The following is a 14,492-nucleotide window of genomic DNA, read 5'->3' as shown; positions in this document are numbered from 1 at the left end:
TGTGTGTGTGTGTGTCTGTGCGTGTGTGTGTGTGTGCGTGTGTGTGTGCGTGTGTGCGTGTGTGCGTGTGTGCGTGTGTGTGTGTGTGTGTGTGTGTTCTAACCCTCCCAGCATCGAGCAGCTGCTGCCTTTCTTCAGGCAAATTAAGAGAAAATCGTATTGTGTTTTGTTTTGCTCTGACCACAGCGCATTATCCATTCCGCCTTTTATTGAAATTGATTTTTAAGGTGCCCTTCATCATTTAGCGAAGGCCTTTTTAAATCAGCCAATGCCAAAGCTTAATTGATTTTCTTGGTAGGACGGACGACATGGTTAAAAGCTTCGCTGCATTTGATTAGCCAACGTGCACATCAATGGCACATATCCACTCACTTAAAAAGTGCGCTCGCTGTCCAATCTGTGAATTCCAATACAAAAAGTTGGATCCAAGCATTTGGGCGGAATTAGTGAAAGTTTTGACTCATTTTACTTTTTTATGTAGATTCTTTAATTTATTCATTGTATTTTTACTTTGTTAGCATATGAACAAAAAAGTCATTTTGAACTCACTTTCAAGGCATGAATCAAAAATAAGAATGAGCTTGCTAACTGTGCCTTCTCTTTTTTCATGTCTGGGGGGCTTCTCGATCATCCTGGTCATGGTAATCCGGAATCGAGGCGACAAAATTCTTATCTGTTTTTTTTTTTTTCTCGTTATTTTGACAGGTTAAGAATGACTCGGTCGTTACGCTGTTCAATTCAAATGTACTTATTGACTGTAGGTCCACTTATTTGTTGGTAAATTCTTTTCCATTTTTTTATATACAGTATTTATTTTGATATAGAATAATGCTTTTGAAGAAACATATGATTGTTTTAAACATTTCCTTCAAAGTTCATGTTCAACTTCCTTGACACTAATTGCCACTTTCCTATTCGTATAGGCTTTCTCTTGTGGTCTCCTGGGGGTTTTACAGAAAAAAAAACCCCAACAATGTGCACATATTTTTTTTAGCAAATAGCTGACGATAGGGCCTACAAAAATCTGTGAATTTGTGAATATGATGCACGAATATGCGGAGGGGTTACGCTCTCAAAAACATTGCTGGCCATGACTTACGCCAGCCACAGGCTGAGCTGCACTGTGTTTGTTTACAGCACAGAAATACAAATCTGAACACACGTTCCCTTACAACCCTACTCACTAACTCTTGTCTTGGCTTTTGTTTGATCCTATCTTCCATTATCTCCATAAATGCTTCCTTTTACACCTCCCCCCGACCACCTGTCACTTCCTACCGCGACTCTCCTCCTCCCCATCCATTTTCCCGCCATTTGATGTAAGCGCGGAAAGGGAGCGTCAACCCGGCTCCTCACACCTGACAAAATGGGTCAGCTCAGCGAGGCGGTTATCAAGGCACCTCGCGAACAACGTCGACCGTGACAGACGGCCGCCTTTGATATCCCCGAGACGTCTCCCGCGCGGCGCGATTGCGATCGCAACGTGACCAGATAATCGGCAAACAAGACGCGGCGCGGGCCCGCGCGCGGGGATGCAACGTTGCGGTTAGCGTCCCGCTTTTCAGCTCACCGAAACCTTCCCCCCGCACCTTCCAACACTGGCTTGCTCTCCCTATTGTCGTTTCTGTTGTGTTTGGCTACTCGCCACGGTGGAACGCACTCGCCGGTCATCTCATTCAGAATTGTTAGCATCTTCGATCCATTTTCCTGCCATGAAATCGCAAGCAAGTGCCCCCCGATCCTATTTCGATAATAGGTAGACATATTCTCGTTGGCAAATATGAAATGAAGAAATAAGCAGCGTTCTTTTAAGAAAGGGCGACATCAACAGTGTGTCTCCTTTTTAGGAAATGAGCGTTCCAGACATGTGCAACATGAACTCCCTCCCGCTTCCAACCTGGTGGAAGGAGATCGCGCACACTCGGGGGGACAATTTCTTCGGGTCTCGTTCAATGGTTAATAAAAAAAAAAAAAGATTGCATGCCAAAGCAGCAGGGGGCGCTGTCGCATTTATACACGAAGGCTTTTGTAGCCAATCAGAAGCCAGGAGAAAGTAATTTAAGGAGCAATTGCATCAGCGGCGAAATAATCTAAAATATGATTTATGCGATGGTAAAAGATGGCGTCCCGATGCTACAATGTAGGATCATTTTAATATTATGTAATGTAATATATTGTCATATCTTACCTACCAGTTTGTTTTTTGTAATCATTTTGAAGTGAACGTACTCTAAGCACATTCACTTTGGAGATACGTTGTAAATTATTTTTATTTCAGTCGACTTGATCTTCAATTTATCGGGACAACGTCATTGATTTGTCATCCTTCAGAATCGTCCGACTCACCCAATGAGATGCCGTGTGCAAAAATTAGAAACGGTTCTTACTCGAGAATTTGCACCTTTAATTTCTTTTCAGCCCGCATGAATGACATGAGTGAATAATGACATGCGCTGGACCTTTTTGCTCAATAGCCTTCATGGCCGCAGTCCATTTTGTGCGTGCGTGCGTGCGCTTTGTGTGTGTGTGTTATATCACGTAATAGTAAGTACAGTGTGAGAGGAACAACCTGTGTCATGATGCAGCATGAAGGCGGGTAATGACTCCGGTATCGACTGTGAGAATCGGGCGCATCGGAGTGCACGGCGAAGGGATAATAGCGGCTTTGCTGAAGGTGTATCGCATTGATCAACTCGAAGCGGCGGGTCATTACATTTGCCCCCCCCCCCCCCAGGCACACGCCGAGGAACCATCACAAAACAGAGCGTGCGTTTTTGTGCGTGTCAACGTCGGCAAGCGCCGGTACATAAATAAATACGCTGATCCAGTGGTTGTACGCTTGGGGATCCGCCGGTCACCAGCGGGTCTGCGAGCTGCAGCTTGGGGGGGTCTGCAGAATTATGACGTGGTGCAGATGATTTGATTTGGGGGGGGTGGACTAAAAAAAAAAAAAAAAAAAGTCGCTGAATTTGTGCACAGTGAGCTGCAAACACGCGAGGGATTACTGTACTTTGTCTGAGCTGTATTTCACATCCTTCTTGTACTTGGCCCCCATTCCGCCGCCCCTCCCCATCTCCCCCCCCAATCAACAGAGGGCTGTCCCGGTCTGTGCAATGGCAACGGCAGGTGCACCCTGGGTAACGGCGGCTGGTACTGCGTATGCCAGCTGGGCTGGAGGGGCAGCGGCTGCGACACCTCCATGGAGACGGCCTGCGGCGACCTCAAGGACAATGACGGAGGTAAGATGTGCACAAACGCTCGCCATGAAGACAGCCCGGTGGCGCTGCGTGGACCACAAGGACGCCCTTATCATCCGAGACATCAATTAAACAGAAGTACCTTTTCAACCAAATTCAGTCGAATTGAATTTCACATTTGTCCATCATCAATAGCTGATGTGCACGACTTCCACTAACAACAGGGCTGCAAAGAGAAAGGAGTCAGTGTTGCCAATGTCGCGAATGTTTTTCTGTTTTGTTTTTTTTCTTCCACAAAGTAACTGCCGATTTGAATAGCAGCTCAGAAACAGGACTCGTTTTCGGATTGCTTTGTAGAATAATGCATTTGATCGATCACAGGTAAGGTGTTTTCTGAAGATGAGCCGTGATTGGTCGTGACCTGAGCCCTGAGCAATCGTGATGTCGTTTGATAAGATTGCGAGTAGCAACATGGCCGCCCTTCGAGATGGACAAAAACAGGGTGGATTTTGCCGCTTAACTCGTATTCCACCAATTATTCAGAATGCTGTAGGGCCGCATGGTTAACTTATTGTAAAAGTTTTTGACTTGACTTCACTTTTAAGCCCAATTCTGGCAGTTCCGTATTACAAAACATGAAAGAAGATTAGTTGCTGTTTGTTGTAAAAATAATGATTTCTTAACGCGGGATTGTGTTTTCCCCACTTTTTTTTTAAACTTTAATTGGGGTCATGTATTTTTAAAAACTGAATTGATTGGAAGCTAAAGAACATCTTCAAGCAGCAGTTCCAATAATTATGGAGGGCGGTGTATTTGCCTCCACAAATATTTGACCAAGGTCACTTTGCCTGACCTGTGCAACTCAACATAAGCCAGAATTACTGCGCTCGTGCAGAGAAATCAGTTTTATGTCATAACGCACAGTCATATCGCTGTTCATTATTGGCCCAAAGTTAAAGTAAGTAGGAGGAATGACTTTTTTTTTTTTTGGAGCCAGTCTCAATATATAGGGATGCTCTTTATTTGAAAGGATGCGGCGAACACTTCATTGCAAATGATTTTGCGTCCCAGCAAGTCACGACTCGTGCACCCCCGATTTGAGAAGCACGGCTTTAAGCGCCCCCGAACGCTGCCAGGCACACACTCGGCCGGGACGTGACTTCCTGCGCCGCCCAACTCATTGCGGGCGCCGGCTCTCCACAAGCGTCCTTTTATTAGGCAGACAGACGAGACTGACGGCGCCCTGTTTATTTTTCATCTCCCCACTGCCACAGATATCATTAAGGATCTTCAATACCACCTTTTTTTCAGACCGTCATTAGTGCAAGCGTTCATTCCTCGAGTACCGATTCTTCTCAGACTATTGACACATGATGATTCGCCGGCGTGTCAAATTGCCGCAGTGTAGCGCCGACGACTGCCACGGAGGACCTACTCAATGTCAGATTTTTTTTTTTTTTTTTGCCTTTTAGTATCAGTGGCTGGTATTGGCGGACTCCATGAGTATCCGATACCTTAAAATAAGGCTGGTATCGGTCTGACTGATACCTGGTACTCGCCCATCCTTTCTTTGATTCTACGAGGGAGTATATTTATTTACTGTTTTTGTGACCTTGACCATGTGTGACCTTGTCAGACGGCCTGGTGGACTGCATGGATCCGGACTGCTGTCTCCAGGCGACCTGCCACAGCACCTCGCTGTGCGTGGGCTCGCCGGACCCCCTGGACATCATCCAGGAGACGCAGGTGTCGTCGGGCAACCAGGGCAGGCTGCAGAGCTTCTACGAGCGCGTGCGCTTCCTGGTGGGCCGGGAGAGCACCCACGTGGTGCGCGGCGCCAGCCCCTTCGACGCCAAGTAAGTAGCCGTCGATGGTTTTCACATTTCAGGTTCGTTCACTGGACACTTCATTAGGAACACCATCATCTAAAAATCAAAAAGGTCTTTTATTTTATTTTTTTCTCTCATGAGATGCACACGTGTGAATTTCATGTAGCCTGAAAGCCGAACGTTAGCCTACGTTCCAGGCGTGTGATCTTTCAGACACACCGCTTGTAGTCATCTCAAAGCAATTACACACAACAAACAAACCATCCAATACATTCCAATCAGCGGATAATGAATCGGCCGGTAGACGTGTGGGCCTGCGACGACTAAATTCTGCGGAGATAACATTAGCAAGGAGCCCGCTTGTTGCTCGTTATTGCGTTCTCGGAGTTATTTAGCGCGTTATTGCTGAAGACAACCGCGCTATAAATAACTCCAGCAAAAGCAAGTGTCACAGGGGTGGTTTTTTGGGAAGGGGGGGGGGGGCAGAGGAGGAAGGCAGCTGGATGGAGTAATGGAGGGTGAAATGGGCAGCCGGCGGTGGTTGCGCGCCGCTTGACGGATGATGGACGGATGATGATGGACAAACACGGAACGAGAGGGTGTTTGGGGGGGGGAGCAACCTTGGAGCGACGTGAACGGCATCTCGTATTCATGTTTGTGATTACTTTTACTGTAATCTGTCTCAGGCTCGCCCCCAGAGGCGGGGTGCACCACTACGCTGCTTTCATATTCCGCAGGAAGGCTGTCAGAGTGCCCCTTCACCCAAAAATAAGTCAACAATATCACATTTTTTGACTTTGCTATTAGCATTTTTTTTTTTTTAAAAACGTGTCATGAAAACAAACACCGCTGTGTGTTGTTATTTTCTGACGGTAAAGGTCATGGCTTCAAACGTCACTATTTTTAGCTAAACTTTGTTCCGGAAGACAACTCATACGCGTATTTCAAAATCATTTTTCGCAGCACAGAGGTAACACGTTTTTTGTTTCTGGCACTCAAACAAATGTTTTTAATTGCCTTAAAAAAAATATGATTTGACCTAAATCTGTGGTGAATGAAATATTAATCTCTTAAATACGATTGGGGCTCATTTTGGGGAGTTCCTTTATTAGGTTTTCAACAAAGTACGAGGACACGAATTCTCTCGAAATGGCTGCTTTATACCATACCTGTCCACCAAATTTCACGTTGATGGCTGAAACTACTCTCTGGGGCTGATTTTCATTTTTTTTGTCCTCGAAATAGTTGTCAAATTTTTAATCTATGAAGACATTAAGCAGTATAGCCCAAAAATATATCCTAGTGTTTCCTTTATTCTCTTGTTTTAACGCTATTTTGCCACAGCACCAAGCTAGCAGACTCAAAGAATAAGCTACGTGGTTGTTTTAAGGACACAAAGTAGAATTCCCTTTGTTTTAGGTTTACTTTGACCATAAACATCAACTGGGCGTGCCAGTTCTTGAGTGATTGAGTGAAATTCAGGAGTTTGTGTTTGCAAGTTTTTTTAGCATTGGGCCAGAATTTTATTTTACTTTATTTCGTTATCCAACAGTTTCCAGTACCCAGTGGTTAAAAAGCACGCATTCGTGCTTCCATCAGAAACCTCGACGTTTCTTTGTATAGCCACGTGTGTACGAGAAACACAACGACACCAACCCCACCACCAGCCCCTTGACATTTTCTCCAGCTGTCAACAAGCACTCAGCATTTGGTCTCCGCCGGACGAGCGAGGAAGCAAAAGAAGAAGTAGCAGAAGCGGTGGCCATAAATAAGTAAAAAGTGGAGAATCCAGAGATGAGCTGCGAGAATGGAAGCTCACCTAAAAATATCAGTGACAATCTATTATTCATGCCTGGTGTTCGTTTCCCCTGCACCCCTGCTGACAGAAGTGAGCGGTTATGACAGTGCGTTCGGGGGCTTCAGATGGGCTCCGGGCACCTTTCCTGATGCGGCCGGTCAGCCGATCATCTTTCCATTGATCCCACCTAACCGCTTCCTCGTAGACATGTCGGAGCTCGCCGCCCTCTGATGTTTGCCACCGCAAGAAGCTGCAGAGGTGTCACCCAATAAAGTGGCTGCCACTGCATAAAAGCTCCTCACTCTCTTTCCGGTGTGACACGCGATACAAGGGAGCGCCGAGGCCCCCGGCGGCAGCAACCGTGAACTCCGGATGGAATAGTAAATAGGGACCCCCCTTTGCGAGGGAGTAGAACACTGCAAAAACTGAGCTGAGCAAACCGAGAATAAAAGAATGAAGTCAGGACCATTACCGTGTTTTATATATATATATAGCTCCACAGTATAAGTTGGACCACAAAAAAAATGCAAAATTTCCGAACGGACCAGGCACCAAACAATGACGGCGAATTTTTCACTCCTAACTACGTTTGAACGTTTTTCTTTTTAGTTTAAAATGACTTACCTGAACTAGAATCTTGTGTCAAATTTTGGCCAAAGGTGGAATCCTGGGAAGTTCTTGTACCTTTTGGTGCTGTAAATGTTTGTTGCGGTATAAGGAAGCCAAATGGTTGCCATGACTACCACTTCCTTTTCATTGACAAAGAAGTTCTTCTATGGTCTTTTATGAAGCACTCTAAAGTAGACTTGCGCTGAATCCCAGATCAAGACTTGCCCAAGACCAATGTGTGCCTTTTAGGGGCATGGCTTAGTGTGTGACATCAGGGCCTGGCAGTTGTTCCCTCCAGCAGCTCCTTGTGAGTGTTTTCATTTTGTATGTGTTCACAAATGGGCTAGAAGTGCATTGGCGGCTGTACCTCTCCTTGCCCACTTTTCAGTATGCAATGTAATCGCTCCATTTTTTTTTTCAAATTTCGGTTGGAAACCTAAAGCAAAATCACTAATATAGTTTATCGAATGCATCTTGAAATCAACCCAGACGGTTAAACTAGGCTAACAACCCCTTAAAGCCACATACAATATCAATGCACAACTACTAGTTTGTAAAACAATCTTTTTTTTTAATGTAATTCGGTGCTGTTTTCCTCAAATTAGAGACACATTATAGAAAATGGTGGTGTTTTGGGGCGGGGCCGGAACGGATTGAAGGCGTTTCAATGTGAAAAACGATTTGTTATCAGATTTAATGTGTATTTAAAACGATTTCGTTTTTTTTCAGTGAGCAGCGTCGTCAATGGCAGATACTGGATGGAATAGTAAAAAGGGACAGCCATTGGGAGAGATTGATACCCAGCAGAGCCGTTATTAGCGTCAGGCCATTACCGCCTCTTGTTGTGTTTCTTCTCCGCAGGCTCTAGTAAACGCTTTTTTTTCACCATTGTAATAAGTCGGTGTCGTGTTCATTGTACGCCGTGACGGCCCTCTTGAAATTGCTTCATTTCGTCATGGTTATTATTGTCAGGCCAAATAAATTGCCAATTTGGGGAGATTCCCATACTCAATTTATTTAATAAAATTAAATAAAATAAACAGCCCCCAAAGCCAGTTTAAGAAAATTTCATAGGAATCTCTGTCGTGAGAAGACCCACAAAAATGTCTCATGAACTGCCGGGCTGCGTCCTTCCTGTGTGGAGTTTGCATGGTTTTCCCGTGCCTGTGTGGGTTTTCTCTGGGTACTCCAGTTTCCTCCCACACTCCCAAGACAGGCATGGCATGTGAATGAAACATTCTAAATTAAAATAATAAAAAATAGTTGTTAGTGGTCTATGTGTGCCCCGTGATTGGCTTGCAACCCGTTCAGGGTGTCCCCCGCTTACTGCAGGAAGACAGCTGGGATAGGCTGCGGCACGCCCGCGACCCTCGTGAGGATAAGCCGCTTGGATAAGAGATGGACGCCTATCGCGATTAGATCCGCAAGGAAGTCCTAAAAACCCTTGCCAAAAAAAAAAAGCCAGTGGAAGTCATTCTTATATTTTGACGTGGCTATTTTTGAACATTTTCTGAGGTAACTCCTCCTGATAAGATTTGATTTTGACCAAACATTTCATTCAGCAACATCGTATTTGGTAGACTTGGCTATCGTGAGTGGGCACAAGAATTATTCTTCAAAGCCCGTGAGGCAAGACACAGGACGTGTGCCATTTTGATTTCAAGCGGCCATTTTAGGCTCATTTTGTCCATTTCCACCGTGTACTTCAATGATGAACTCATTCCATTCTCTTATCGATCCAGCTCCTGGATCAGTGGGCCCAAATTGCGGACTCTCTTGTTTACATTCTCCGTCCATGGGTGATCTGAGCCGTGCGGTTCACCCGGGAGATAATCTGCAAAAGGCCTTCTGCGACTTCAACCCGATCTCTTCACGCTCCCTCAGCGTCTCCTTCTCTGGGCTCTGTTTGATGTCAATATTGAAATCTTTTGTCTTGACGAGGAAGAGGAACGGTCTTTTGGTGGGGCGCGGGCGGGCCTGCAAGGCGATAGTTCCACTTTCACGCACCCGGAAAGACAACCCGCCACGATTGCCCTCTTCAAACAAAATAAACTGCCGCTGTGAATAATGATCGCATGACAACGCCGGGTTAACTCTGGCGGTAATTCTGTGCAAATACAGCTGCTTTGGACGTATTTGCGGCGCTATCTGCTCACTTGTTTACTGTGCGGCGGTTGGACAGCCAAGGTCTGCTGAAGGAGAGCCAGTCTAATTAACATAGAGGCAGGTTCCTGGGGAACGGCAAAGTAGCAAGTGAATGATCTTGCCTCTAGTAAGGACATGTTGAGGGCGGCCGCTAACACGCCGCTCTTAATTGTTTCCGCTTTGTGGCAATATTTAAGACCCAAACCTTTCTTAAAAATAGCCTTATGTCCAGGGAATGTTTTTGTTTTGGGCCAAGAACGATGGCTGACCAACGAGCAGGTATTCCCGTGCTGCGCCAGGTCAGAATTGATCAAGGAAGACGTGATATTTGGATGACTGCCCGCTCGAGGTGGCAAATACACTCGCACTCTGTACTACGAGTCAAAAACAGCTTTAAAGCCGCTGGCAAGATGACTCGCTAATGAGGGATTTATTTATTTATTTATTTTTCCGCCAGCGGTGGATATTCCAAATAGTTTCAGCAAAGCAACCGAAACCCAAGCTCCTACGACGAGGCCGGTTCAACATTCTCAACTGCAGTTGACTTTTTCGCTATTTACGTCTTACGTAAAAAGTAACAAGCTTACTCGAACAATGGAGTACTTATTTGTACTTTGTTACTCTGGCCCACTGCTGGCCGCCAATCGATGGTTGGATCGCGTTCGGCGTGTCCAGGTGGAGGCTGGAGGCTCCCGAGTCTTGATAAGCAGCCAAGCAAGTCTGGCAATCTGCTCTCTTTATTGTTTCCGTCGCAATGAGAAAGATAAGTCTCGCTTTTTTTTAATTAGAACAAAAAAGCAAACGAAAGCTTTCTTATCTCATTATCGCTTCAGCTCAGGGAAGAAAAGAAAAAAAGCCCTCCGAGACATGGATGGAGGTGTTTGGGGTTTTTTTGTTGTTGTGCTTGATTGCTTTATTTTGTACAGTGTTTTCTTTTCATAAGCTTACCGTGAGTCGTTCTACTTGTTTCTTGCTGCAAAGAAAGATTTCACACATATCCAGCATCAACGCTGGAATGGAAAACATTTGTTTTGTTTTTTTTCGTTTTGTTTTTTGTCTTCCATACATAACACAACAAAAGCCAGATACTGTTTCATATGGCAGTACGGGCCCGAAGTCAGATCAGCAAGGCTTCTGGTATTTGAAATACTTGTCGTACAGGCACAGCCGCTTTCAACACAGCTGTGTTTCTGCCGTTTATACGGAACAGCGCCACGTGGGAAAAAAAAGCGGGGAATTCTTCGGTTTTTTTGTTACAACAAAAGCAATGCAAACAAAACAGAGATCCTGTAAAATTGCCAAAACCGCTGGAACAAATTCACTTTTTAGTGAATATTCCCCAACATGCTACAAGATGGCGCCAAAGCGCAGGCTAACAAGAAAGTAATCCTGTATTTTTCGAACTGGAAGCGTCACTTTTTTTCATTGTTTGGCTGGTCTGGCGAGCTTGGACTTGAAGCCAAAATCCCCGTTCCCTAATCATATTGAAGGCAGTGAACAATTTCCATTTGGATTCGAAAGTGGTTTTTCGTTTAAAATTGCCGACCTTAACGCCGCATTGTGGCCAAAGGTCATTGCACCTTTTCGTGCACCAAGTGGCTGACGCCGCATGCTGAATTAGCGAGCTGGATCCCTTCTTTTGTGGCGGCCAACTAACAACATACATCACACGTTATTTGTCATGAATACTTTTTTTCCTTCCATTTCTTCTCCTACTTTTTTTTGACGATTGGCAATTTGGTGCATGAGCACCACCTTCTTGATTCAGCATGCGGCATCCACCACAACAAGAATTGACTATTTACAGCACAACGTGGTGCAATAACAAACTGGGTTTCGACCTTTGGCTACAATGCAACGTGGGATCCTTGTCAAGGTAAGCTATTTTAAACTAAAAAGAAAAAAAAAACACATTTCCAGAGTCAGAAGGGGAAGTTTCAAATCCGGAACTCATTCGTACACGATTAGGGAATGCGGAAGTCCAAGTTCTACTCTTCTTGATCTTGATTTGGGTTTTTTTTTTTTCACCTCAGTCAGCTGGCCACGGTGAAGCCTTGACTAGCGTAGCAAGATTTTGAAACAGACATCCATGCATTTATCACATCTCGAGAATACACTTCACTTTGGAGTCAGCCAGTCCTCCCTCAAACGTCTCCAGTCGGTTCAAAAAGCCATTGCTCACCTCTTTAACTGGAGCATGTTAGAGGGAGCACCAAACTCCCATTCTGGCCTCCCTCCACCATCAGGCGGCCTGTGCGCTTTAGAGTACATTTTATGATTCTGCTGCTGCGGTTGGGGCATTAAGAATACGGCGAAGTTCATCTTTCTGAAAAAGTGCTTCTTTTCCTGGTACCACGGGGGGAAGAAAAAAAAAAGCTGTTAATTTGTTTGCCTGAGCTGGAAAGACGTTGATTCATCCCCGTGGTGGTCTTTTGGCTTGGTAGTGATGCATTATCCAACAATCAACTCATCTTTGCCGTGCCCCAGTTTAATTCAACACACTTGTCCTCGTTTACGGAGCGCCGAATTATTCTTTGGCATCATTAAGCATGAGGTACAATTTGTCGTCCCCGTAGTGACCTCGCCGCTCTTTTTCCATTTCCGCGCAGGCACGCGTGCGTCATCCGCGGACAAGTGGTGACCTCGGACGGAACGCCGCTGGTGGGCGTCAACATCAGCTTCATCAACAAGCCGGCGTTCGGCTACACCGTCACCAGACAGGATGGAAGGTAAGAGCCCCCCCACACCCCCCCCCCACCCCCCCACCCCCGCCTCAAGTCAAACACGTCTGTGTTCTCGAGATGCTCGAGCGCCGCCATTGATCTGCCTCACGCTTTCCAATTTTGGGAGCGCCGGGCGCAATTCCCAGAGACATCAAACAAAGCCCTTCTGGTGCAAGCTCGTAAGTTACGCTTCAGTTGCAGCAGGCGAGGAAAAGGGAATCAAAATATGCCAATTCAAAGCCAGCAAGTTTGGACCGCACGGCGCAGATGGACGTTGTTTATTCGCCAGCGCTGCTTTTGGGTGGCTTTAAGGGAGAGATTTCATTTGAGGCGGCAGCGCGCATGCATTTGATATGCGCTTTAACGTACAATTTCCTCACTTTGGTTCCGCACGTTAGCTCTCGTCTATTAAAGGACTAGTAATCCTAATCTGACTGCTAAGATTATGGCGTCGTCCGTCAACGAGTGTTTTGTTCAACGAGCAGTGGGATTACACGGAAACCACCAGGCTGACATTCACACTAGATTAATCTGCATGTGGATTTAATCAGACGATATCGGCTCTTAAAATTGTCAAAGATCTGCAAGAGGGGAAAAAAATGGTCCAATTGTTTTTTTGTTTTTTTTTTTACTTGGCTTCTTTTTTTAAGTTTTTGCATACATTAACATGTAAGACAAAGAAAATGGCATTCTAAATGCCCCTCTCCCTTCCCCCATGTTGTAAAGTTAAACAAATGCCAGAGGACAAAGTTTTATTAAACAGGAAATTTGGCTAAAATGTTTTTTTTTCTGAATCATCAAGTAATCGAAAAAAAAAAGAAAAATCAGCAGGTTAATCTATTATTAAAACACCCCCCTGGCCTCTCGCACACACAAAAAAATGCTATGTGAAATGATGTTCTGTTGGCATCTTGACATGTAAATCATTCCGGCTTTTATGGGGGATTTACACGCACCCGCGCGGAGACATTTTACGGATTTTTGCGACTAAATGTTGACGTTGCGAGTGAATCGATGTGAAGGAACTCCAGCGGTGATTGTTTTTGGGGGCATTCCAGGTCGCAAACAGAGGTCCATTAAAGTGCACACTTGCATTAGTTTGCTGTCAACCAACGGACGGGACGGGCCCCTCATTTTGTGGCTGAGAAGAGTGACGGACGGCTGTTGTGTCCCGAAACGTGCTCCACTTCCTGCTGACATTTTTATCACTTGCCGGGGATTCGGCAGAAAGCGTCCGCTCTTGATCCTTCTCGGCGGCCTTTCATCGACATCCCTCATCATCAACTCTCCTCTAATCTGCTTTGGCCTTGGAATTCTTTTCCTCTCAGACCTCGTCTTTGCTTTCTGTGACGCCGCCTTCCTTCATCTCGTTTCCCCCCTTGGGTGCGTTTTTCCTTACTCCATTTGTGCCCCCCCCCCCCCACACACACCCCCAAAATTGTATGCGCTTCTCTCGGAGGCATCTTAAGTGTAAAGACTCCTCAATCTCCCTGCTTTTCCTTCCTGTAAACATGCCCCTGCGTTTCCGCAGGCAACCCACCACCACCACGAGCATTCCCTACTGCAATCCCTGTAAACAGGCTCAGTGCAGCGTGAAATCAGAAATGCACCTGTTCAGCCACTTAGAAATGGGGAAGCTGTCGAGACTCATTTCAATCATGTGTTCTTTATTGTCCGGGCCCGAAAAGTTTTCCGTCGTCAAAAGAAAAGTTCTTTTGTGGGGCGGTTTCTTTGTTTAGGTGCCGCATACATTCAAGAAATGCTAATTAATGATTATAATTATAAACCCAGCAGGGCTCTGAGGTCTACAGACTCGGGTGACCGAGTGGAGCCCAGAGCGCAAAGCAAACACGGTGAAGTAGCATTCGGCTGTTACGCTGCACGCGAACGGAACGAGCTGCCAACAGAAGCCAAGTCAGCCCCGAGTGTGAATGTTTTTAAATCCAGGTTAAAAGCGCGGCTTTTTTTTTTTCCTCATGTTTAGGAATGAGATCTTAAAAAGCAATTTGAAAGTAACCTTGAACAAATCTTTTTCTTGCACTGTACGTTTTGGGCACACCCTCAAAGACTGCGGCTCGATCAAATCCCTCGCGTGTCTTTGAGGCCGTTGTCATGTTTGATCGCGCCCAGCGAAACCTTCGCATCCATGGCCGCCCATCGCGACCTGCCCAAAAGTGTTTGTCAACCCCCC

General features: G+C 45.6%; 1 protein-coding gene across 1 annotated transcript in view; it reads left to right on the top strand.

Moving 5' to 3' along the window:
• tenm4 (teneurin transmembrane protein 4) overlaps window positions 1-14,492 on the top strand; it is a 164,929-nt gene that overhangs the window by 97,913 nt on the left and 52,524 nt on the right. The window contains exons 15-17 of the mRNA XM_019887308.1: window positions 3,093-3,239; window positions 4,834-5,053; window positions 12,188-12,307. Of these exons, the coding sequence (XP_019742867.1) occupies window positions 3,093-3,239; window positions 4,834-5,053; window positions 12,188-12,307 (487 nt within the window). The remainder of the gene's footprint in view (window positions 1-3,092; window positions 3,240-4,833; window positions 5,054-12,187; window positions 12,308-14,492) is intronic.

The sequence above is a fragment of the Hippocampus comes genome, unplaced genomic scaffold, assembly GCF_001891065.2.
Source record: "Hippocampus comes isolate QL1 unplaced genomic scaffold, H_comes_QL1_v1.1 scaffold194, whole genome shotgun sequence".
Taxonomy (NCBI): domain Eukaryota; kingdom Metazoa; phylum Chordata; class Actinopteri; order Syngnathiformes; family Syngnathidae; genus Hippocampus; species Hippocampus comes.
The sequence above is the reverse complement of the archived record's forward strand: the minus strand, read 5'-3'. Positions and strand labels throughout refer to the sequence as shown.